Raw genomic sequence first — 26018 nt, 5'->3', positions numbered from 1 at the left:
TATACCCACTGCCATGTGTATATAGCACTGTACTTATGCGTAGTATGATACGTATATACATGTATACCTCTGTATACATAGGAAATTTTAGATTTTATGTTCAAGTCTTGTGTTTGATTTTGGCCAGCATTGCCACTGCCTTGTATTCTGACCCCCACACAAGTGTACATAAAGTGTAATAGTATAGTTAAGACTCTTAGGTTTATGATGGTTAAAGTCTCTTAGGTTTGTGATGGTTAAACGGCCAGCTAACAACACTGCCATGTGTTATTGTAAAAAGATCTTATGACGTTGCAATTTTACTTAGTTTTGTTCTTCTAGTTCTTATCTGTTGGTACTGACATTGAAGCTGTTTGCTTCCGTTTGCTAGGCTAAGAGATCAAATAAACGGTTTAGTTATCGTTTGTTGCTTCAAAAATAGTGTTTTGTTCTGTGCTTTAACCCATGCTAAATGTGTGGAAAAGTAAATTATTGTTAAGTTCACGTTTTGATTGTTAACCGACACTGTGTTGTTTACTGTAAGAAATGTAGTAGTAGATGTCGTTTACTGTTCAGTTGCTCGTTTGTTTGATGTTAAATAAAATCACACAGTTACCAACGTTTGTTGTCCAACGTGCGTGATGTTTACAGGGAAACACTGGCTCATACTAGCCTTGTTGGGAATGGCACGAAGTTTGAACTTGCTGTTTTCAGGTTGCTGAAGTTGGTACGGTGAATAAAATATCTGTGTTAATTTTACCCTTAGAACGACTTCTGCGGTCTGCCTCGATGAAAATCGATGGGTGGATGAACGAATGAATGAATGATATAACAAAATACTACAGACACACAATGGACATGACACCCACGTATAGCTTTATCAATTCTACCGTTCCTAATTTAATTACACATGATCAAGGCGCTTTGATTTCTTCGGACTGCATATATAGGTTTTGGAACTGAAAGTGAAACGACTTTAATAACGTAGTGAATACAAAGCTCTTGCGAGAAGCTATATCTGTAACGTTACGTTGTTAGACGTTAAATTCTCGTCGTTTTGTTACAGATTGAAAGGTAGATAGACAGTAAGAATTGCAAGCTAACCTGTCTGTTGTGATAGATACATGTACTCTTTCCACATGCAGTACACGACAACGTATCGCCACATGGCTCGACCCTGGATGGAGTTTTCTGGCATGGCGAAGCTTCGAACTACCAAGCGTTCTTGGAACCTGGTGTTTTTGTTCTTTCCTGGATCCCTGCTGTCCACGGTTTCTTTTACACATTATAAGTAAGGTTAGGTGAATGGGTGGCCACCCTTACCGAGATAAGTGAATGAACTGTGTACATTAATATGCAGCCTGCTAGAACAGTCCGTGATGTGACTTACTACAACTTAAATTCGTGACCGAAACTACTTCAGCCTAAATTCTAAGTAGCACTTACAAAACGTTCGTACACTGTACTAGGTTCTTGGAAATAGAAACCAGAAAACTCAGCCAGAAGAGACTTTTAAGTTGACGAAACTGAAATTTAACTTATGATACTTATTTGGAAGTAGTGACATGTGTCGCTTGCACACCAGGTAACTACTGTGTATGTGTGACCCTGTTCTTTATTGTTTTACAGATGTTTTTAAGGATCATGCTACTTTACAAGACTTCATGGTCTTGAGGCAAGGGAAAGATAGTGCAATCAGCTGAGAAGACGCCGATATTTTGTGATCCAAGATGGCGTCCTTCAGTGACGTCACTCCGGTGTTCATCTTCAGATGTGTCGTTTGTACAGTCTGTCAATCATCTTAAGGAAGGGCCGACTCATGCTGCAGCAGACACCAGCAAAGTACTTGGTTACTCACTATGCATGTACCTGATCACCTACCTGTGATACCTGCACCAACAGACACGTACCTGGCCAGGTGTGTTTCAGGTGGTTTACATACAGGTGTGCCTCAGATGTAAAAATGACTTTGAATATTAAAGGCTCTTTATTGGAGTCACCCACGAGAGAGCTAGAGGCCAGCTAACTTATCAAGTACTAGTATATATAGGGTGGATGGGTGGGTTTGTAGGAGGTGTGTTGTAGTGTTTGTGGATGTGTATATTTCGACCCCATCCCACCTAGTAGCTCTATAGACGCGGCTGGATAAAGCAAGTAAGTAAACTTGTACATATATGTGTATATTTAGAATATCGGTGGCGTAGGTTTGTGTGTAATAGTACAGGTATGTGGGAAAACATAGTAAACAAACCTAACCAGAACATAAAACGTCGTTGTAAGGGAGGTACTAGGTATCAGAAAGTAGGTAGGCAACATATATGCAAAGAAAGATACATGCACCAGCCAAAAATTCAGAAGACATATTCACACATAGTAAATACACAAAAAAGACGGGCAGACAGACGCTGTAACGTAGCCCAACCCCATCTTGTTGATTCGTCCCTGACAGACATAGCTTTCAAATGTCATTGACTCAAGGGACGGATCGTTGTTGGTCACCTTGGTTTCGGGGGTAGGGTTAGATATAACGTCTACTAACATATATAATTTCAACGGGTCACACAATTTGCCACCCTGAAAATGCCTCTAAACAGATCTTCAATAAAATGTCATCGAGTACGATGTACTCATGCATATATATAACCTGTGTATACCTGGGGGTGCTGCACTAGAGATCCCACAGTTTTCAACTTCAAAATGGCAGATATACTATACTATACTATACGGCATATAAACGTTCATGAAGGTTACTAGTTATAAGACTCCGTCTCCGTGGTTTTTGCTTGTTTAGCCAGCCATATGAATGAATGAAGTACTCTTACAGGAAAAGAATACGAGTATAATAGAACACAGGGCATTCACCCTGCTAGGTCCGACATTTGACACGCATACCCTCACTGTAAAAGACTGGGTGGATGGCTGACATGTTGTGTCATGCTGTTTCATACTTACTTAGCACGTTGTCAGGTTTTGCTTGTTTACCCATTCGAGACCTTTATGTATTACTGAATGGATACTTTTATTGTACATATAACAACAAAAGAATACTAGTAAATAGAACCTAGGGCATCCACCCTGCTAGGCTCACGATATCTGAGACGTACACCCTTGTCTTCGACCGGTGGATCGCTGGCATGTTGTGTCATGCTGTTTCATACTTACTTAGCACGTTGTCAGGCACAACCGTTTGGGGTTGCATGGGTCGATAAAAATCTAAAGACACACTGTCTGCGGTTTTAACCACTGTCAACATGGACTACTGTCCTGACACCTGTTGACGAGGAGCTTTCTCAAACCTTAAAAGTTTTCTTGGGCAGAGTTTTAAGAAGGTTGTCAACCACAGGTGAGCATGGGTAGCTCACCTGGGTATGATGTGATCGTACGAAGTTGGTCCATGTGTGCTTAAGGAGTATCTTAAGGTTACCTTTAAGAGAATAGTACCTGTACGGTGTACTTTAGCACCCCTAATGTTAGGCCCCTTCTTAATTTCGGTCTTCCACGAAAAAATCGTCACGTGACAACTGAGAAGGCCCGGCGAGGGGTGGGGAGGGGTCATGTCAATCATGTCGGCGAGGTAAAAAGGTCAGGATTGATTGACAGCTGAATTGGACGACAGTTCGGTACCTGTGTGAGCTGGCTGCGCGCGGGAAAAAAAAGTCGTCCGGGGACCGAAACCCTTGTCAACAAGATGGCGTTCGGTATAAAGGGCGCGGGGCGGGCTAGCTGCTGAGAAAATTTTTCCGGAGAGAGAGCGAGAGTTTCGGCAACTTTTCCGCCGCCATGGAGCAAAGTTTCGCGATCCTCTACTCTTCCCCGCGTCCCGCCCACACCGAGGGAATCCCTGAGAAGCCGCAGCAATGCGGGGACACCCCCTCTAAGGGGATTCCCGGGCGGCTCGGTCGGGCGGGGGCGGGCGTGTTGTTGTCCCCGCGGCACGTGTGCGGTGTTGTGGTGGCGGTGAGCCTGCTCGCCGCTGGCCTCTGCGCGCTGTACATGAAGTGCGCGCGGCTAGAACAGGCGGTCAGGGACAGCCAGAACCGTATTGAACACCTCAGCGGGCTCGTGCAGACACTTGTTAACATTCGGGAGCAGGAAATGGGCATAAAATTGGAACCTGGCATGGCGACGACGCCTTCAAAAAACCTCGACGCATACCTGCAACAGGTAAGCAAGGTAATGCATGGAGAGAGACAGTATAGACTTAAACAATGTGGGGCTGGTGCCACCAGTCTTTGTAACCGTGCTCGTAACTTTGTGTAACTGGATAGCCAGTCTTTTGTTTTATGGATACAGGGCTGACATTTGGTGACATTTTCCCGGGGCAGGTGACATTCACGGCGACCTGTCTTAATAGGAAAATCATTGCACCACAACTAGGCACTGGGCACGTTATGCTTTAAAACTCGGGGCCCTTTTAAGTCTCAAGACTGGTAATAGCTTTTCTGTCTTCCAACTCACGTGTAACACACAATGCTCATTCCGTAACTGGCACAGCGTTTTATTCTAGCAACGGGAGGTTATAACCTTAAGCTTGGTTCTAGTATGGGGTAACCTTTTTGTGACATTTCACTGTTGCATGGATCCACACATGACTTGCACAGCCAAGTGTCTAGCGTACTTGTTGTGTTCAGTTTCGGTCGGTCTCAGGGTCACTACCTGCTGTGACCATGGATAACTCATAGCCTCCACCAGGACTTCCTGAGGAGTTATGAACAGTAGAATTCGTAGGGGGTCAGTAATTGGCCAAGAGAGTGAGCCCACCGACGGTAAGGGTAACGTCCCCCTTAATTATATCTGAAGGGGCAAATGAAACCTAATGACCAATACTCCTTGGCAAATTGTTCTCCCAATTTGGCTAAAGTTTACTATTTTTCGGCCAGCATTGTTAGCGATGGATACTAGAAACCTCTGGCCTATACCTACATTGCATTGACTTGACGACAATATCATTTTAACAGAATGCAGAGCCAAGACATACTGAAGGGTACGACGAGCTGCCTGTTTCGGCGAGACGAAGAAGACAATTATTGCAAGTCTTCGCAGGTACGTTTACAAATATCGTTTGTCAACAGAGAAAATATACGTACTGTCCGAGCATAGGTTTGTGCTTCGGCTTATTTTGACGGATTTTTAAGCATTTTTATCAGGCTTTCGTACTTTTGTACTGGTACATTTTTAGCCAGCCAAACTTCGGTGGCGTATTGATGCTATTGTACTGATACTCTGTTACCAATTAGATACTGTTTGCAGCCTCCAAAACATCTGCTTGGAGAATGTAGTATACGTACAACTCTCTTCGTGGATTCAACTAGGCGAAGGCAGTCAAAATTTCAAATGTGTCATGCTCAATGTCACAGTTCTTGTCTAACTGTTTCTGTTTTCCCCCTCTCTGCAGCCCCTCCCCCAGACCCGCGTCTATCCCAGTTGAAGCGGAAAATGAGACGAGGTAAGAAAAACACAAACACGGGAGGAGCGTCCTTTATACAATATTATGTAAACAGTTCTACTTCCGATGTGGACATGATTTATCAAATAGTTTACATTGATGTAACGTTGTCGCTATCTTAATAGCACGTGTTGGAGTTATACGGTTCTGTTAAACCTCGTCCAAAAATCCTAAGACATTACACACAATATTCACACACCATACAAGTTGTAAGACTAGCTTATAAGTGGCTTAAGAAATGTCGAATTAGAAATCCCTGTTTTAACCCTTTCGTCTTACGCGTCTTCACACTAACGTAAGACTTCAAGAAAAGTCTACTTTGAACCCCCCCACATTTGTCTTGTATCTTGTCTTTTCCCTACCCACTACTAACAGCTCCAGGCAAGTAGCCTCCTTACCAGGCCCACGGATTGGGCGGTTTTGTTTGTTTTTATCATGTGCGGTTTTCAGGTTATATATCAGTGCTGATTGTGCCCGTTTCGGATAGAACCCAGTCGTAAATAAATTGTGTACCATCAGAACTCATATACAATGTGACAATCACAAAACAGAACATTATAAGACAAAAAAGCCCGACCCCAGAGTCTGCTAAGGAGGCTAGAGGAAGACATGTAGAAAAGGCCACAGAGCTCCCTGGCTGCTAGTACCTGATTATTAAGTTGTTTACAACAAAGCCTTGTTCTGTCACAGCCCTTATCATTACAAAACACGCATGTGGCTTTTTAGTAACTAATCTGCCACTAGCTATTAACACTTTTACTCACTCACAACTCTCACAGGGAAGGGGAGGAAGAAGTGTCGTAAAGACCCCACAGCTCCCGGCTGTAAGTCCCTCATTATAAAGTTTGCTTGCAGCTAAGCTGCTGCGTATGGGGTCTTGGAATAATCTGTCTAATTTGAGGACATCTTAGCCTCTACCAGGCTTCAGGAGGCGGCTGAAAGGAGTAGAAATCGGCCAAATAGAGAGATAGCATGCCGAGGGAGTTTGGTCGGCTGGAGAGTACAGTTTGCCGCTCCCGAACGTTTCTCTCCAGCCGACCAAACTCCCTTGGCATCCTATCTTTCTACCTGGCCGATTTCTACTCTTTTCAGCCGCCTCCCGAAGCATGTTAGAAGCTAAGGACATATTAGATGCGTAAGCTTGCACCGCTACAGTAGATTATTTAAAACAAAACCAGACTGGCAAAGCAGAAGGCAGAAATCGCTAAAATGCCTACGACCGATTTTGGACGTCCAAATTACATGTACCTGCGCCAATCGGTGATGATTTGCGCCTTATTCTCACTGCATGATTCTGTCTTATCTAACAGAGATGCGCTTGAAGCTAACTCCTGTCTGCATTTTTCGCTATTCTATATAGCATTTCGCTTGATTCAACACATTCTCCGTCATTATATTAATTAGTAATAATGTTTTAAAGGTTACTCATGTTACGTTCATTCCTATAATATTCTTGCCAGCGTCAGTTTTGTTTTACATCGTTTACACACTCAAAATTGCAAGCTGGAAAATCGTGTTGAGAAATAAAACTGATCCGCGCATTCACTTTACACATTAATAAAGGTTTCTAGCTCATGAAGAAAGACAGATGAAAGATGTGCAAGACTACAGAACGTTTGTAAAGAGGCATAATGTTATTATGTTGACTTTGTTGGGGTAGTCTCCACCGGACTCCTTTGCAGGCTGAATAAATAGTAGAAATCGGCCTAAAAATAATGTAGCTGACCAGGGGGTTGGTTACGTTGCAGGCAACTGGACCCTCTTTGGCCGGCCAACTCCCCTGGCCAGCTACATTCCTTTAGGCCGATTTATACTATTTATTCAGCCTCCAAAGGAGTCTGGTTGTGACTATTGCTGGGTAACTTAACATGCCAGAGGAATCTTAAACTTGTTATGATAACTCGACATATCGATTTACACTTCCTTTACCTGGAACTCAGGTGAGCTGACAGGTGTTTTCTTGGTAAGGTTACAGGTGTGTGGACACAGGTGAACTGAGTTAAAAGGACCGTGTTTGTGAACCTGTGATGAACCTGAAAAACGAAAGTGAAAATTAAGAGAAAGTCACGTCTGGTTAAGGCGACAAAAACAGGAAATAGTGACTTTGTTATCTTAGTCTTAAGTCTGGGCGGCGCCACACCGGATAGGAGGGCAGAAAATATGCTTAAACTGGGATAAACTGTGTCCGGTGGTTTTTGCAATGTCACGAAGAGGGTCTTTAAGTCTACGTTAAAGGTAAAAAGACAGCTAAACTAGTTTGCTCCCCCAAATGAGCTTTCAATAGGCTGCCCGGACAGACATCCTTTTGTTATGTAGAATTTGGCAATTACAAAGCTTAGAAGAATTTTTCTGTACCCAAACTAATGGAACAGAGTCGTGCGGGTTTGAAGAACATGATGATGAGTCGCAATACTGTAGGTAACGGGCGTCCTCTAGCGACTTCTTACGGCACTGCACCGTTATGTTGCTTGACCACATCTCTCAGGTTGTGGTACACAACAAAACACTTTTACGCAAACGCCTGGCAACAACAAGGTAACCGCTAAGCAGAAATGGCAGACTTCACGTGAATTGAGAAATACAGACACACCAAAACAGTGGGTCTCTCCTTTGGGGTGAAGGAATACGCTAAAGTATGTATCAGTATGATTTTATATAAAATAATTCTGAGTTCAGTTTGCTCCCGTTCCCCCAGGTGCACCGGGCGCCAACCGCGTGTCGGGGCCCACCGTTCTCGTTCCCGGGTCCCACACCGTCGTTCCCGGGCCGCAGGGTCCCCCCGGGCTGCCGGGCGTGTCGGGGCTGCGGGGCCCGCCCGGGCCCCCGGGGAAATGCGCGTGTGGAGGGGACCCCCGGGAGAGGGCCATGGCAGGTACGTAACTGAATACATTATGACCAAAAAGGGATAAACGTTCTTGCCAACACTAAGTAAATTGGGACTTACCAAAATTTTTGACCGACTCCGTCAGCATTGTTCACGGAATGGACCCTTCTACTGCAGCTTCCGGGACGTGACGTCGGAAACACCTGATTGCAGCAAAGGGTCGTACGTGTCAGATAACCTGTGTCACCCCCCGTCTCTGTTGAGTGTTGGACGGTTGGTCCGAATTTAGTCGGTGTTGGCTAGAACGTTTAGCCCTTTTTGGTCATGATAAAGTATACCAACACAGAGGAACTTTCATGCTATAATTGAATACATGATTGCTTACCAGTGATCTTACCTGTTGGAGTGTGTTCTTTCTTGATTTTCTTCACTCATTATTTTTACCGTTTTATTGTCTGCCCTCCGTAGACGGCCCTCCCGGCGTGACGTCACACCATCATCAGGACCACCATTTCCAGTCTGCTCACGTGACCTTACAGCACAGCTCGACCCAACAGCGCCCCTTCACTATGAGCGACCCAGGTAACTATCACACTTTCCTTTTTTTTGATCGGTAACGATACAGGTACCCATCTCACGCTTAAGTCTCCTGGCAGATAGTTTCTATTTCTATACCCGTCGCATAAGGAAGTACCCTGTGTAGGTCTTGATGAGCACAATAGCGCCATAGTTTTTTATGGGGCAATAAAAAAGCAATAAACGAAAACAACTTTTGTCAAAAAATATCTGATCGATCAAGAAATAAAAAAAAATGTCATTCTGGTCTCTCACCAGTGTTCCAGTGGGCCGACAACTCTCCTCCCCAGACCCACAACTACTTCTCGTTCCCAGAGCACAAGTACATCCACATCACGGTGTCGGGAACGTACTATGTCTACAGTCAGGTGAGAATCTAAGTAGAGTGTGATGTTGAACTTCCAAAGAAAGCTGCTAGGGGGCCCAAAGTATGCTCTAAGCAAAATATTGAAAATGCATGCAGTATCCATGCAAATCTTGAATTTTTCCATTTTGAGATTTAGCTAAGCCAGCTTACCCTTACCCCTATCCAAAGCCTTTTAGGCATATTGTTCATTTATATGCAAATTTCATAACGGTGGTAATGATGCAGTACTGACTTTATCCGCTAGATGACGTACTACTACCATCCGCATAACCTGAGCGAGTCGCATAACCCGTATATCGGACACCGCACGGTCCGGATTCCGTGTTACCAGGAACGTGACGACAGTTGTGAAGCAAAGACTACCCTTATGGAGAGCGTGCACACTACAAAGTGAGGCCGGTTACGTTTAGTATGTGTTTGTGTGTGTGTGTGTGTGTGTGTGTGTGTGTGTGCGTACGTGTGTGTGTGTGTGTGTGTGTGTGTGTGTGAGTTTGCTCGTGTTTGTGTTTGTGTGCCCGTGTGCGCACGTGCGTGTATGTGCGTACGCGTGTATGTGTGTGTGTTTGCTTGTGTCCATACAGTTGAGTGACACTCAGCACTTGGGCGTGGGATTCCCTAACAGCAGACCACAAAAGGGAAGGCTGCATTATTTGTTTTGTACAAACATTTAAATGAAGTTAATATACCCCCTAACCATCTATGATATTTCTCAGAGCTGAGTTGAACTCTAACGGAAATCCGATAGCAGACCAGGAGAGCCGGTATCACGGAGGGGTTTTCGAACTCTGGGTTCACGACAGGATACAGGTTTGTTTGTTTGTTTGTGGCTTCTTGTAATCCAACATTTATTTGTTTATTTTTGGTTTCGTGTCATCTCAACACGATAAGGGTCAGAGATCTGACCGAAATCTTGTCGCTGTGCTAAGCACTTTGATTGCGTTTACGAATATATAGCGTTTTTTTTTTCAATCTTTAAAAAAGTACCATTTCTGTAATATACACGGAGTCAGTCTAAAGTTAGATTTAAGAGCCTGATTACGAGACCTATTATAGCTCCCAAGTCCTACATCCTCTCCGCAAATAGAGAGTAAATGCGGAGAGAATGTAGGACTCTGGAGCTATAATAGGTCCAGTAACCAGGCTAAAGTAAGATATGTTATCATGTTTTCCCCAGGTCGAGCCCCTGACCCTCCGCCATGACTACAGCGTCGCTAGGGAACTGTCGTTCTTCGGCGCCATGTTCCTGGCACCGGCCACCGAGGGGGACGACGGGGAACCGCCGCATTAGTAACGCATCAATAAACGTTGCCTGGAACCCCCATACAGACCCTCCTAGTGACGTCACTGATAGTGACATAGATGATTTCCACAGATAGTGACGTCATGATTTCCACTGATAGTGACGTCATGATTTCCACTGCTAATGACGTCATTGATTTCCACTGATAGTGACGTTATGATTTCCACAGATAGTGACGTCATGATTTCCACTAATAGTGACGTCATGATTTCCACTGATAGTGACGTCAATGATTTCCATAGAAAGTGACGTCATGATTTCCACTGATGGTGACGTCATGATTTCCACTGATAGTGACGTCACTGATTTCCACTAATAGTGACGTCTTGATTTCCACTGATAGTGACGCCATGATTTCCACAGATAGTGACGTCATGATTTCCACTGATACTGACGTCAAAGATTTCTACAGAACGGAGAGCTACCACAACATCAGTAATCAACTGTATATAGTATAGTGACGTACATGGTAGTACATGTATTATATGGACCCCCATTTAATACAATTGTGTGGCAATTACCAGTACCTAAGTTTAGAGTTAACGTATTTATTCAGCTTTCACTGCCAGTTCTGCTGAAAAAGATACCAACATTGTACGAAGAGAAACCATGGGAAATTGCGTACAAGTATAAGAAAGTAAAGTTTGACTCGAATTTATCACCAGAAACATTTATTTGATTTTATTGTCTGGAGTTTTCTTTTATGTGAGATTTTTCTGTCTCTAACGTGATACAAATGTCATTTTCACATTCAAGATACTTAGTACTGTGTATAGTAAGTTGTCCATTGTAAAATGCACATACACGACTACGATAGATGCAGCTTTAGTTCACTGTGGCGTTTTATGTTCTTACAACTCGACGTCTTGAGGCACATATCTTCATGTGTATATAGCGTAGACACGGAACTAGAATGTCTAAATTTAAGCTATTTTAACCGTTTGGTTATTAAGATTTCTTGATCTCTATTCTGTGCGATCGTTACATGTTTACACTTATATGTATATATAATATCAGAACATGTTATTTGACTTATAATACAATTGTATGTACGTATATATGTAACAGATACAGTTAAACCTTCACAATCTGTGCGTGTTCTTTCTCTTTATACATACAACGTCATGTACATCCAATGAAAGCAGTCTTCCGATTCTCAGAGTCACAATATTTTAGAAGTATTTACATTAAAACAATCCCCTCTCCAGCTGTAAATATTGAACGCGGCAAGGTCTCTTGCTACAAGTTACGTATAAACTGTTCGCCCTCTTGTGCACGTTGTCAAAGTCAGTCTTCAAGACGTTCAAAGTCGACACTTTGCCGTACGTTGCAAACCGACCCTCAGATTCGGCGATACCGCAAAGTTTTCCCACAAGCACAATCAGTAGACCTTTTTGTGGGCGTTTTTTTTTCGTGCCCTCTACAATCAATTGCAATGTGCTGCGGTGTGTGACTGTTCGCGCTCGCACCACAATTTTTGGCAACGCCTCTGGAGCGAAGCAATATTGTTGGTAGTTTCAACTCTGCTTGTTTATTTATCATGGAAGAAGCAAACGCTTCCCGGACGCAAAGTTTCCCGGATGCAAAGTTCCCGGATGCAAAGTTCCAGGATGTAAAGTTTCCGGATGCAAAGTTCTCGGATGCAAAGTCCCCGGATGCAAAGTTCCCGGATGAAAATTCCCCCGATGCAAAGTTCCGGTATGCAAAATTTTTGGAAGCAATTTCCCGGATGCAAAGTTCCTGGAAGTTCCCGGATGCAAAGTTCCTGGAAGTTCCCGGATGTAAAATTCCTGGAAGTTCCAATCTCCGTTAGGGAAGCGTGAAGTCTGGTGGACAGGCCGCGCAGGCGCACTTGGTGATATATCTGTAAGTGGCCGTGACGAAGGTACCGTCCGTGCACTTTAACCTCACCGCCTTTAGCTTCGACAGTTTCGCCTGGCAGCTCTGTCTCTGGAAAACAAACAAACAGCGACAATAAATAAACAAACACTGAATGCCATTTTGAATACCCCTTCACTCAACCGCGACGAGGGCCGACATCGTCTACCAGATACCATTGACCCAGTGTCGACGTGGCTGCTAACACGGCACGTGATTGGTTAAACACTGCAAGAAATTTGCGCTACTCACCCTGTACTGAAACGGATGTCTGAGGATGGGAGAGAACTCTATGATGGGGTCCGTTCTGGAGGCCCGGCGGCAGGCACCCTCACACCTCGCCATCAGGACGTTCTAGAAAAGACAAAATAAACTAGAAAGGTAACATTTGCAAAGCAAATGCATAATGTTTACCTTCGCATATGGCCTGCTCTGTTAATTATTACTCAAACACATTCATAAATGGTGATAGGAGTCTAAATCCTGCTATAAAATTGCAGTTACCATGGTGACAGACGTCTGGTTCAGTTCATCCCGATCATCATTGACCGTATTTGTTTCGAGAAGAAGAGGAAACAGAGAAAAAACAAAATATTTTCCTTCAAAAACATAAATATCTAAAGTTAAAACAACTTAGATTCGAGGCTGTCCCCATAGGCTAGTCTCTAGCAGGCTTTCCTAGGCTAAGGGGTTATAGAATTCGGCAAAAAAAGTAGGGTGAATAATTGGCCAGAAGAGTGAACCGCGGCAAGGGATGTTATAACTTCGTTGGGGTAACATTTCAGTAAAACCCTACAGTGGCCATATTCTAGCCTGAGCAAACTATTCTCACCATTTGGCTAATTTTACTATATTGCCAGCCAGTGTTTTCTTAGTTTGTACTGCCCACATACATTGTGACAGACTGATGTAACGTGTCTACATTACAGTAGCCTCCGTAGCAGGCTTATAGAACTTGGGGTTTGGTGATCTTCGGCTGTTTTCTGATCAGCCCAGTTCTAAAAACGGGGTTAATTCAACCAGGCCGGCTATGTTGTCTACTGTATATGCTATCAGAAAATAGCACATAAAAGCACCCAAAGACCCTGAAGACCCCCCCCCCCCACAGATTTTGGCATGCTATGGAGGCTAATGATTCTCATGTATTTGACACTTATGCAAGGTTTGGAGGCTAAGATTACAAAGTTATTTTCCTAATGACACATGAGCACAAGCCACACCGCCCACCCTCATCGGATGACTTACTCATAGTTTAATCCTTTCCGAAACGGATCTCCATTTGTTGATAATTCAGAAATAAATCAGCGATGTAAAAATAACAACGTCGGAAACCCAGATTGGGTGAGTCAGGCTTTTTAAAGGTCATTGTAATTAAAGACAGACCGCAAGCTAAACATAAGCGCCAAGTTTAGAGAGAAAGAAAACAACCTGTCCAGTTTATCTCATGTTTAGATCGTTAACGTAAAAGTTTTGGTTAAGCAAAGAATGATTTTAAAGGTTGACGTGCGTTTGGAGAGTTGAATGATTTCTGGAAATGTCATCATGATCAGCGATTTATTTCTGACAAGTCTTGACAAAACGCGTCTGCTTAAAGGTTAACTAAACAATTTAAACGCTGACGTGTGTTTATATATGATACATATATTCGTAACAATCTTTCATCAGAACGATACGTTACGCTCTGTGAAGTTGTTTTTGAAAGTAGCTCCTTGCCAATTTGCTTCTGTTCTCTACAGTAGCATTCTCCCAGCAGATATAAGCATCCGACTCATTCTATGTGTTGTACACCTTTTTTGACGATATTTCGACCAACATTCATCGATCTTTTCTAGTGTTGCACCTTTTTTTGACGATTTGACTCTTCTTTTTGGGCCTTTACATCTGCTTGAAGATTGTACGGTAGTCTTGAACAAACTTTTCGTGGCTTGTTATTTTTGGCCAAGACCTCAGTGAAAAGTTCGAGGTATTTGTTTATGTGTGGAGCATTTTGCCGTCATGATCGACCACAATGTCGCTCTTGGCCAAATGATGTAGGGCTCTGAGTTTCCCCCAGGCTTTTGCACATTGATAAAAGTTAGACATCCAGTTGGACGAATTGCATGATACAAATTGCAAAATAAATCAAGCTACTGGATGGATCATCTAAAGAGCACAAGTTTCAGATAGCATCCAATATCTTTCACCAGAGACCTTTCGGAATACGGAATAAGACATTGGGTATTCCTAAGTTCTCTCAGTACTCGAATATTTTAGATACCATCCGATATCTTATTTACATCGGAGTTCTCAGTCATCAATTAAAGATAGTGAATGCTATCTAAAATGTTTAGTTGACTCCTCAGAAAATTTGTCCATTTGCTTGACGTATTTTGTATTTTTGCACTGCAACTGTAATTTATAAACTGTCCTCTGACACCTGTTATCAGGTAATGTTCCCGGCCACACACCTGTTGTGTACCTTGTCACGTCTTATCAGTAATGCCCCACAGATCGTAACGGTCTATTAACGCCGTACCAGGCTTTTTATTGAGATTCAAAACATTTGCTGAAGGATTGACATAACAGGTGTCTATCACCTCTCCTAGATGTCAACCTGGAGACCAGAGACTGTAAAGTAACGTACTCGTTTTGAGCTCTTTAACTTGCCCGGGGTGTGGATATTATCAAACACGGGTCCTGTATCTTTACGAGTGAGGAAATAGGTGTAAAGACAACATCCCTAACCACAAGACCACCTTGCCAGTTTCATAGTTTTCTGGGCCGCTCTAAGAGAAATTTGGCTGTACTTTGGCACATGAAACCTACGTCCATTCCTCGAGTTAGCCAGCCTGCAAGTATCTAACTTCATTCGGGGAGGGGGGTGTCTGTGGTTAAGTTTCCTTTGGGGTATTTTGACCTTGGAGCTACCCTTGAAGCAGTCTGGCATCTAGGCTAGCTTGTTGGCCCTGGAGCCAAAGGGCTGACCTTTGTAGGCCCTGGAAAAAATCTGGCATCCAGGCTAGCATGTTGGCCCTGCAGCTTAGGAACTTGTCTGTACCTCTTGGCCCTTAAAACAGTCTGGCACCCAGTCTAGCACATTTCAGTCGCCCTGTCGGTGAGACGTTCTTGCTTGGAGCTATATGGAGCTGGTCTGGATAGGCCCTAGAAAAAGTCTGGCACCCAGGCTAGCATGTTGGCCCTAAAGCTGAGGAGCTGGTCTGTACGTGCAGACCATTGAAGCAGTCTGGCACCCAGGCTAGAACATTTTAGTTGCCCTAGCGGTCGGTTAGACGTTATTGCTTGGAAACAGTCTGGCATCCAGGCTAGCATGTTGCCCCTGGGTCTGAGGAGCTCGTCTGTACGTGTAAGCCCTGGAAACGGTCTGGCACCCAGGCTAGAACACTTCAGTCGTCCTAGCGGTCGATGAGACGTTCCCGCTGACATCCCGGTGATTCATGTCCGTGTTTACCGCGTGCTGAGGACAGCCCAGCGGCCGTCACAGCCCGGAGGTGTAGACCCGCTACAACCTCACTAGCCTCTACCAGGCTTACAGAAGTGGCCAAATAGACAGATTGCGTGCAAAAGGAGTTGGTTCGCTCAAGGAGTACTAAAAACAATTTTACTACTAAAATCAAAGAACCCACATATTATAGAAGAAGTGGGTAAATTCGTCTTCCATTGCCTAAAAAGAAGAAGTCAAACCCAGTAAAACTAGTACCATGTACAAATGTATGTTGTAGAATATAGTATAATGTTAGACGTAGATATAGTCTCACATACCACTGTATTTTCTTTCTATGTTGTTTGTAACTGCAATTAGCCCTCGGGCATGTATTTGCAATGAACTTTCATTTTAAAATTATTTTCCGCTCACTGTACTTCTTAAGCCCGACAGTCCCGTTGATTCATGCCCGTGTTTACGGCGTGTTGAGGACAGCCCAGCGGCCGGCACAGCCCGGAGGCTGTCGCCGGTATAAACAGTCTCCCCGCGCCGTCTGCTACAAACCATCGGGGAGAGTCAGTCACTCCAGCCGCTACAGTTTCACTAGGAGCTGCTCTATATATGTAGCCAGCCTTTACCAAGCTTCAGTCACTAGACCCGATACCACTTCTCTAGCCTCTACCAGGCTTCAACCGGTGCAATATTTAAATCGGTTAGAGTGCTCGCTTTGTAACCGGGAAGTCCTGTCGGAGTTCATACTTAAGGTTTTAAAAATGGTACATATTGCTTTCTCTGCTTAGCACTCAGCATCTATGAGAAAGAGCATTGGAAGCTTAAAAAAAACACACACAACACTACCAGTGAACTAGCCCCCTGCTGCAGTGCTTGCGCAACTGTGTGGCCCAAGGGCTACAGAAATGGAGATGGACAGAGTGGAACGGGACCTACCGGGCCTAGCGTGTTATATATCTGGCATCAAGGCTATCCCTGCGTACACACTATCAGTACCGTAGTTAATTCCCCGGTTGGTACTTAAGCAGGTGTCAGGGCTGGCTGGTTTACTACGCCGCGGGTAATCTGTTCCTTCCGCGCCGATGACTCCGCCTGTCAACCGGCCAGCTGAGCCGTGTATGTAGGACGTGGTAAACATGCAACTTCAAGCAGAAGATGGTCTCTGTCGTATCTAGAACCGGACCTATCTAGTTCTCTGCCTGAATGGGCTGGGGTTAGGATCAGGCTACTCTCCAAGTAGAGGTTGGGTAGGAGTCCCGTCGGATCGTCGAACATAATTCTCTCCAAGCAGAGGTTGGATGGGAAGCTGGGCCGTGTAGGAGAGAGTAGACATGCAACTCCAAGCAGAGGTTGGGTAGAACACAAACACATAGCTATCCAAGAACATATCTTTGCCACAGGCACGGTTCTGGATACGCGAGGACTACAGAACCGTGCCTGAACACGGTTGTGGATAACGTACGGAGGATAAAATACCCTCCAAGCAGAGGTTGGGTGAGAGCTGTCCAGTATGAGACGCAGTAAGCACACAACTACAAGTAGATAGATGTATGTTGTATTCAGAACCGTACTCTATACAGAAGTTTGCTCAGGCACGGTTCTGTATAGTCCAGACCTTTCCAAAACCGTGCCTGAGGCAAATCTATAAATACACGGAGACTAATCGTAACCGTACCCGATCCTAGCCTTAGTTATATAGTTATATTGCATTCTCATAGAACAGATGAATACAGCTGAATTTTCTACCCCATATTTACAATTGTCCCAACACTCCGTTAACTGATAAAATGATAAAAAGTACCAGGATATCATAAATTAAATTATTGCAACGTCGTTTATTTCAACAATCATCGTGACATGCATTTTCAATACCAGATAGGCTGTGGTTACATGTATGTACCGAATACTTCAGGTTTAATCAATGGGTGGATCGATCCTAATGAAGTGATATCGAAGACATGTTTTCCCAATCGCCTGCCGCGGCCCATTTAAGGTAAATGCGGCGTGTGACGTCATTGTGCGTCGTTAATAGTGCATGGACATGGACACAAACAAACCGCGTCATCTATGTCAAACTGAGCACAGGGTACTCTGGTGGTTTGGAGCAGTATTTTGCTGAGGTACTCAGATTTAGATTCTGATTTAGAAGGATTTCGTCCATTTTTACCTTCGCCAAGAAGGTTATGTTTTCAGAGGCGTTCGTGTGTGTGTGTGTGTGTGTGTGTGTGTAAACACGATAACTTGAGAAGGCTTAAATGGACTGACTTGATATTTGGTAGGTGGGTAGGTCTTGATGAGACCTCAAAATGATTAGATTTTGGGCCCCCTGGCGGCTTGTCATGGTACTGCAGCAGAACTTCCGGTTTTGATATCTCATGATCCAGACATGCTAGGGTGACGAAATTTAGATGGTAGATAGCTCTTGTGCTGGGGATGAAGTGACATGAGTATGAGCCCCCTAGTTGCTTGCTCTAGAACTGCAGGGGGGTTTAAAGGACAAATGTTTAAAAGAGGATAACTCAAGAACCGATTGATGGATCATCGTGATTTTTGGTATGTAGGTAGCTTAAGTGATGCTTGACATAATGATATTACAATTATGCAAATATTGATGTAATTTGCATAATTAATGAGGAAATTCTATAAATCAGCTGCATTCCATGATAGGAAGTTCAAGCTTGTAACATATGTTATTAAGAACGAGAGAAACACAGGCAAATATCGATTATGCAAATGAAGACTTAATTTGCATAATTAATAAGAAAATGTTATAATTGCATAGTGGTAACTGCCTGGAGTTTCATACTTGGGGTGTTTGAAAGTTAAGTGAAGGTGAACATAATTAAACATAACTTATTCAAATAAGGACCACATTTGCATAATTTATGAGAAAATGGCATTCTTTGTTAAGATAAGACTGTCTTTTGGTGGAGAATATGATCAACAGACTGATATAATTCATGCAATTGAGGATCCTATTTGCATAATCTGGGTGATTAGTATATTTCTTATTCATAAAGGCTAACATCATTTGGCGAAGGTATGAGATCGTGGAACTCTAGTTTTGTTTATTCTTTAATTCCCATTTTGCGACGTTGACCGACCGAAATTGGAACTGTGTCCCTTGATTTTATGATTGGAATATTTGCGACCTCCAATTTGACCTTCCTAACAATCTGCGGTTACATAATTTCCTATGCGTCAAGCAGACTAATAGACAATAACGTCGAAAACAAAACCCGCGTGCACCTCGTTAAAATGCCTGGAACAGCTCTTAGCCGCCTGATGGCCAAGGAGTTAAAGAACGTAGATTTGTCCTAGGCACGGTTCTTACGCGTGAACTATCATTAAACTGTGCCTCAGCATGGTTCTGGATACAACAGCCTCCTCCCTAAGAACGTGTGGCCATCCGGCATACCCCTCTAACTCGAGAGAACCATTCCTATGCCCAGGACTAAAATCAGAATCCAGCACTATGGTAACAAAAACAATTATGCATGGTTCAATATTGAACCTTTTTTTCTCACCTGTACTTCGCAGTCCAGTGTGGGATGTCTGATGGTCTGTACGTAGTGGAACCGCTTACATCGCGCGTTCTTGTTCCCCTTCCCTTTCCTCTCCCCCTTCTTCCTCCCTCCCCCCGCCCGGAGCTCGGTCACCAGGAGGGCCAACAGGACCAGAACGTGGAGAACCCTCCGTCTGTGTCTGAGTGGCATCGTGACGTTTTTAATGTTCCTGCAAACAGATACACAATGATTAGTCTAAGAGCCGTGGTCGAATTCATAGCTTAGGTATCATACTGTTGCCAGGACCAGTGACAGGCTAGCTTCTCATCAACTTCAGGGCTAGCATGGGTGCCCTGCATGCGGTAGCCCGGGTACCAGACCCACAGCACACTAGACCAAACGTTATCCAGTGTCAGCATGAAAGTTCATCTGAGTTGGTAAATTACATTATGAAAAACGTAAACTGTTCTCCAACTCAAAATTTGACTCACCAGAAATTTTCGACTGAATCACTCAGTCTTCCTCAGCTATCTGACCCAAATGCGTTATCCAGTATGCTGGGCTGTGGGCCTAGTGTGCTATGGGTCTGGCATCCAGGCTATGCATACGGTCATATAGGCCGTCGCACAGTTTTTATGTCGTAGAATTTTCAAGCAGGCTGTTACAGAACCAAACGCTGACAAGGATCTAAGACAGCCTTTTCCCTAAGAAGACATATATAATTTCTACGACATACGCATGACTATAGCAAGAATGGCCTCTGTTTGCGAACGTACGGCTCGATCGTACGATGCATGTGTCCGGGCTACCATACTCCATATTTTTATGTAGCAAGTATGGTAGCCCTGGTCAGAAAATACGAAGGCAAACGGGCTATATTGAAACTATCGCACGACAAAACACCACCTGTCCTACCTGTTTCGATTTGAGCCAGAAACCTGTAAGAAGTAGCTGGGTAGACAAGGCACCAGAGTTGCCCCGACGCGCATCGAAACAGTAGCTCGCTCTTCAGCAATCAAACTTCAAGTGTGCGAAAGTTTAAGTTGTTGACGTCCTGCTCGTTTTTAAACCTTAAACCGAGGAGCGGTGAACGCACTCAAAACATCAACATAACTCCACAAAGGTGTGTCCGAGTGAAACAATGCAGAAGAGCTCCACCCAACTCTACTGTGACGTCCACAGGCGGACCACCAACGTACCACCTCTGACCTCCGCGCCTGTTTCCCGCCAAGGGTTTAAAGGGAAGAACAATGTGGACAGGTATTAAGTACCACACCTGGCCACAGGTGTTGAGGTGTTGCGTACACCTTTCTTCAAACACACTTCATAAATCTGAGACTTGAGTCGTAGTATTTTGGCAACAATTCAAAGGGCTGTTGCCAATGTTTAGAACAAGAGGAACAGAGTGCATGCATGTTTTCATTGCCACATTCATTATACAGTAATTATGTATCAGCTAATAAGCAAAATCCCTTCAAAAATAGAGTATTGCTACAACGGTCAATCCCAGCTCTGTTGCTTTGACATATCTCCATACCTCTAAACTCTTACGATTCATCACAAGTGTTTGTTAATGATGAAATACCTTTATTGTACATTCATGCCACGACGGGCTAGGTACAGGTCAAGACTTAACATAAACATTACAGACGTATGTAGAAAATTGGAGACAAAAGATACACTACTTGACTTAGCATACATACATTTATAAGGAACATACAAGGATACTATACTAGGCTAATACAAAGTGTTCTAGTCACCGAGCTAATACTAATAGTAATACAGGGTGGTCAACTTCATTTAATGGCTTGCTTACCTCAACATGTGCTTGTGGATCGGACCACCGTGAGTTTTGCGATTTTATCGGAAACAGAACTAACCGCTGTCCTCTCGGAGTATCTCAGGAACAAGGCGGCTTCTCCTCTGTCTGCTTTGCGTTTAGATAACGTTAGCCCGAAGCTCCGGTTGTGAGAATATCCAGAGCCTGGACTGACTCACAAAATTCTTGATTCACAACCACTTGTTTACAGGAGCCGACGTTTCGATGACCGTCTGTCATCTTCATCAGGAGTTATGACTGGTTCACAGAGCACTGAATGTAGGTTTACTGGTTCATTTTGCACTGAATGTCACTATCTGTATCAGTATCTGTATAGCCGGTATGACCGCCCTTCGGCGTAACACACCAGCTTTGCAGGCACGCGGCGCGGCGGCAGCTAGCTATATCACACCGAACGACTTGTTACACTCAATCTTTGCACATTTAATTGCAGAAGTTATTTAAAGCTTTCTAGTGATGATTCCCCAACTGTTCTTGGTGGCAACGAGTTCCACTCTACAATAGTTCTTGGGAAATACGAGTTTTTGAACACCTCAATTCTTGGTTGATAACTCTGATATTTGAGAGGAAGGTTAGACATCAGGGTAGAACATTACGTAACTCAAAATTAACCAAGCAAAACAGAAGTACCCAAAATAACCCCAGGCCCAAACCCGTATCATCACCGACTTCCTCGCTAAGCCGAGACAGGCGAAAGTGATACCGGAAGGCTCAGGAACAACAGACGTGTGACAGGTGCGGAGGCACGTCTTCAAGACGTCTTCTCCAGACAGGTGTGTGACAGGTGGTGCTCAGAGGGCGTAAGAAGCGTTTCCGGTCCTTGAGATTTACTTTAAGATGTTATTTGTAGCCTCCTTCATTCCAGATATGTCACCGAGATCTTCTACTCGTTCCCCATTTTCAATAGAAACAGTGATATATTTAATCAATGTGTAGTGAATACTGTACTTTACGTACAAATAATGGAAATTACGAACGACTAAAAGTTACACTTGTCCTCAGACGCATTCTCGATCACTAATGAAAGATAGTGGACGCTATCTAAAACGTACGTTTGTCTTTTCAGAGAATTTAGCCAGTTACTTGATTTGTCTGAAAGTTGCATTACGTTATATCTTTTCGTTCGCCGATAATATAACAGCCATTTTCATTTTATGTCAGACTGTACGTTTTGGATTTGTTACCCTAACTTTGAGATTGTGCTCTTTATGCTTTATGAGCAAAGGATCCTTATAAGGGCATTATGTGCTTTCGGTTCAATCAATTCAATCTATGTGAATAAAATAAGATAATATATTGCCATGCATAGAATATGATGGAAAACAATTCTACATTCTATCTCTCCGTCTTGGATAAAAAAATTTATGTCCCTTGCCAGCGGTACCCCCCCCCCCCCTTGTCTTGAAATCTTGCTAGGGTCGGGCAGAAATATGACATTTTTTCCTAGCCAATGGGCTCCACCTGTGTCATGCGGATTGTGGCTTACTTACAACATCGACGGAATTGCTAACATTTACACCACTGACTGTACACACTACTAAATCTGTGGACATACGGGAACAACACGTGTAGGCCGTACCTGAGCCATTTGACAGGAAATACCAGAGTTTAACGGCTCTATTCAACGGGAAATGAAGAAATGGTTTAGACACTGTAAAGTTTAGGGTGACAACGATGAGCTAGATGTACATAATGTGTGACGGAGAAGGCTTAGAACAGTCGTCTATGGGCCCTGTCGCATTCGTTGTATGATTTCCAGGTTGACGAGGAAGAAATAAAAGAAAGAGAATTGGAAGAAGAAATAAAGAAAGAAGAGAGAGAGAGAGGAGGAAAGAAAGAAGTCAAAGAAAGAGAAAGAAAGAATTAGAAAGGTCACATTTGCAAATCAAATGTATTATGTGTACCTTTGCATATGGCCTGCTCTGTTATGTTAATTCTTACTCAAACACATCCATATATATGGTCAGACAGGAGTCTAAATCCCTCCTGCTATAAGATTACAACATGATGTAGCCCTACTCTAGTTACCATGGTGACAGGCCTCTGGTTCAGGTGATTGACCTTATTTGCTAGGAGAAAGAGAAGAGGAAAAGGAGCAAAAACAATATGCTTTCCTTCGGTAAACATAACTACTTCTAAGAAAGAAGGAAGGAAGGAAAATTCTAAGAGCCTAAAAGAATTCGAATTGTCGTCGTCTTAGTATTATTCTAGAAGTCGTTATTCCGATATAAAGTATGACTGTAACAGCCCTCCCTAAGTTGACAGTCGCAGAAAAAGACGGGTGTTATATTTACAGTCCTCCTGTCATCACGGACACAAACCTCAACAGCATGAAACCGTCTCCAGTTCACTCCAGCTGACCCGCTACAACATTAGCCAGATGGACGGGTTGACCCGGGATACAAGCAGGGGTAGAAGGTTGGGACGGCCTCTGTTTTTCCATGTGGACGGAGATTTTGTTCGGTATACGCGACACAAAAATAACCATCTATTAAAATATCAAACCCAAAAATATCATTGCGACACAATTGTAAACCTCAATTCGTTCGATCGTGCATCCGTTTGTTTATTAATTCGTTCTTTTGTTTATCTAATTATTTAGTCATTCATAAATTCTTGTTCTAAGGTGTTCACCTTTAAAACTTGCAGTCCGTTTAGATTTATTTGCAAGCTGATGTCCAAAAGAGGTCACTAGTACATCTACGTCACGACATCGAAAATGGCAACAACAAATCATTCATGCAAGATAGCAAATCTATTAATGATTAATATTAAGGAAATAATGTTAAAGAAATCAACTGATCTATCAATGGATATATCAATAACCAGGTAGCTACCCGCTAACCAAAACATGGACCCAGACGACAGCTGGCAGTATTTTTGTCAGGCCGGTGCAAAGTGACCGTGAAAACCAACATGTCGGCGTGAATTATTGCCAAACTCGTGCTGCCAGCACCGCTCGACACTGCTGTCAAAAACTGGCGCTCGCGGATTCATCAAAAACGCTCAGGCCATATTTACCTGACTTCCGTGCAAGGTATTCTGCTTATTTTGCACATGCCATTTTGCCAAGCCCGCATTTTCTGTCTCCAGTTTCATGCTATATATCCATGTCTGTTTCTTTATTGAAGGTAGAAGCCAGTGGGGAAAATGCATTTTTATCTGACTTCCTTGCATGATATTTTGTTTATTTTGCACATGATATTATAAATGCTATATATGGAGCCAGGTCTGCATTTTCTGTCTTCTATTTTCTGCTTTGTTTATGTCTTTATGTGGAAGATGGGGGTCACTGAGGAAATGCATATTATGCAGAATAAGCGAGGAATTCACAATAGTGCAAAACAATAAATTCACAACAACGCTAAATACTTCACATGGAGACTATCTATTGAAGTGTCATGGGTCGATCCCAGAGAGGGACAAGCAAGCAAAATTGATGGCCATTTCTACCCTTCAACTTCAAGCAGAGGTTAGGGTTATTTTGGAGGTTTTTAGTCGTTTTGTTTGGCTTTTTATTTTGTCGGTACACCCTAAGAAAAGCTGACAAAAATAGGAATCTCCACAAAACGCATAAAACTGAGTTCAAGACAAGGTTAACCTCAGCTTGGACCTTAAGACTAATCTAACAAACGTGGTCTGGTCTTTCTTTCGCTGCTGTCACCGCGTGCAAGTGAAGACACCATAATTTACTCTCCAAGCAGAGGTTGATGGGGGAAGATCGTTTGCTTTCTATATATCCTTGTATGGTCCTTATGTATATACAGTATGTCTAAGTCAAGTAGTGTATCTTTTGTCTCCACTTTTCTACATACGTTTGTTATGTGTCTGTTACCTGTACCTAGCCCGCCGTGGCATGAATGTACAATAAAGGTATATATGGCCCGTTTTTTTGTCGCTACCCTGGCTAATGGACACTATCTTGCCACCAAATGGATCTGCTTGGATTTGCAAAATCACAACAGATCAATGCATAGATTATTCTTACCTGTTCTAGAAAATTATCGTCTCCTAGATCCAAAGAGTTGTCCCATTAAAAGATACGACAACTACATAACGGAGTACTAGTATTCTTACCTGTACTAGAAATTGCCTCCTAGATCCGAAGAGTTGTCCTAAAGATACGACAGCTACAGTATATCCTAGAAGACACTCCTCAGTAGTTGAAGACGCATAATTCTCAAGACGGTGCCACGAAGCTCCTCAAGACGCAAGTTCAACGTCTTCGCGTCGTCTTGTCGCTACAAGATTCCAGCCCGAGCGAGCTCATCCTCCAGCCACGGTCTAGACGCAGATTTCACGGTCAAGATCTAGACTGGCGAAGAAAACTGTCTTGGAACTGGAAGACGCCCCCTTAGCTGTCTCCTTGCTTGAGACGTGTGACGTTCTTTGGGTCGGTCCTGTCAGAGATGAGCCACACGGTGCCGGTGTCAAGCCAGATACATGATCCTGCCAAATACATGACTGTGGCACTACATGGGGGTTTCCAGTATACCTGAGACAAGGGGCGGGAGGGGTTTAGTCGTGCTGCATGTGGGAAACTAAACCTAACCTAATCCCAATCATAAGTCTTGAACCCTATCCCTGAACAATGATCCCAACTCTAAACCTTACCCTAACTCTAATACCAACCCTAACCCTAACTCCAACTCACTCACTTATTCTCACTCACTCACTCACTCACTCACTCACTCACTCACTCACTCACTCACTCAGAAGAGTAAGCCGGCCAGTGCCAGACTGCTGCCATGGACAGTATACAGGCCAGCGCCTCGGCTCCAGGGCTAGCCTGGGAGTCAGTGACTGTTGCCAGGGCCAATGCACAGGCCAGCTCCTTGGTTCCAGGAGTCTAGGAGGTGGGGGGGGNGG

The 26018-nt window shown here is 43.6% G+C and overlaps 2 protein-coding genes across 2 annotated transcripts; one reads left to right on the top strand and one right to left on the bottom strand.

Annotated features, from left to right (window-relative positions):
- The first annotated feature begins 3448 nt into the window (after positions 1-3448).
- Positions 3449-10489, top strand: LOC109485794 (ectodysplasin-A-like). Its single transcript, XM_019789478.1, has 9 exons — positions 3449-4143; positions 4938-5022; positions 5375-5425; positions 8121-8297; positions 8718-8831; positions 9084-9193; positions 9437-9582; positions 9906-9999; positions 10367-10489. The coding sequence occupies exons 1-9, from the start codon at positions 3760-3762 to the stop codon at positions 10478-10480; spliced, it is 1275 nt and encodes a 424-aa protein (XP_019645037.1). The 5' UTR covers positions 3449-3759; the 3' UTR covers positions 10481-10489.
- A 401-nt stretch (positions 10490-10890) lies between these two features.
- Positions 10891-19519, bottom strand: LOC109485697 (norrin-like). The gene is made up of 3 exons (XM_019789364.1): positions 19331-19519; positions 12623-12724; positions 10891-12442 (listed from the first exon to the last, which is right to left on the bottom strand). The coding sequence occupies exons 1-3, from the start codon at positions 19517-19519 to the stop codon at positions 12302-12304; spliced, it is 432 nt and encodes a 143-aa protein (XP_019644923.1). The 3' UTR covers positions 10891-12301.
- Between the last annotated feature and the right edge of the window lie 6499 nt (positions 19520-26018).

The sequence above is a fragment of the Branchiostoma belcheri genome, unplaced genomic scaffold, assembly GCF_001625305.1.
Source record: "Branchiostoma belcheri isolate BF01 breed outbred unplaced genomic scaffold, Haploidv18h27 scaffold78, whole genome shotgun sequence".
In the NCBI taxonomy this organism is placed as follows: domain Eukaryota; kingdom Metazoa; phylum Chordata; class Leptocardii; order Amphioxiformes; family Branchiostomatidae; genus Branchiostoma; species Branchiostoma belcheri.
Note: the sequence above shows the minus strand (reverse complement) of the source record. Positions and strands in the feature narration are given on the sequence as shown.

Coding starts and splice junctions, on each gene's coding strand:
- LOC109485794 (XM_019789478.1), top strand. CDS start 3,760: ATGGAGCAAAGTTTCGCGATCCTCTACTCTTCCCCGCGTCCCGCCCAC. Junction 8,832..9,083: donor CTTCACTATGAGCGACCCAG/GTAACTATCACA, acceptor GTCTCTCACCAG/TGTTCCAGTGGGCCGACAAC. Junction 10,000..10,366: donor GGGTTCACGACAGGATACAG/GTTTGTTTGTTT, acceptor TGTTTTCCCCAG/GTCGAGCCCCTGACCCTCCG.
- LOC109485697 (XM_019789364.1), bottom strand. CDS start 19,519: ATGCCACTCAGACACAGACGGAGGGTTCTCCACGTTCTGGTCCTGTTG. Junction 12,725..19,330: donor CACTGGACTGCGAAGTACAG/GTGAGAAAAAAA, acceptor TGTCTTTTCTAG/AACGTCCTGATGGCGAGGTG. Junction 12,443..12,622: donor GACATCCGTTTCAGTACAGG/GTGAGTAGCGCA, acceptor TTTGTTTTCCAG/AGACAGAGCTGCCAGGCGAA.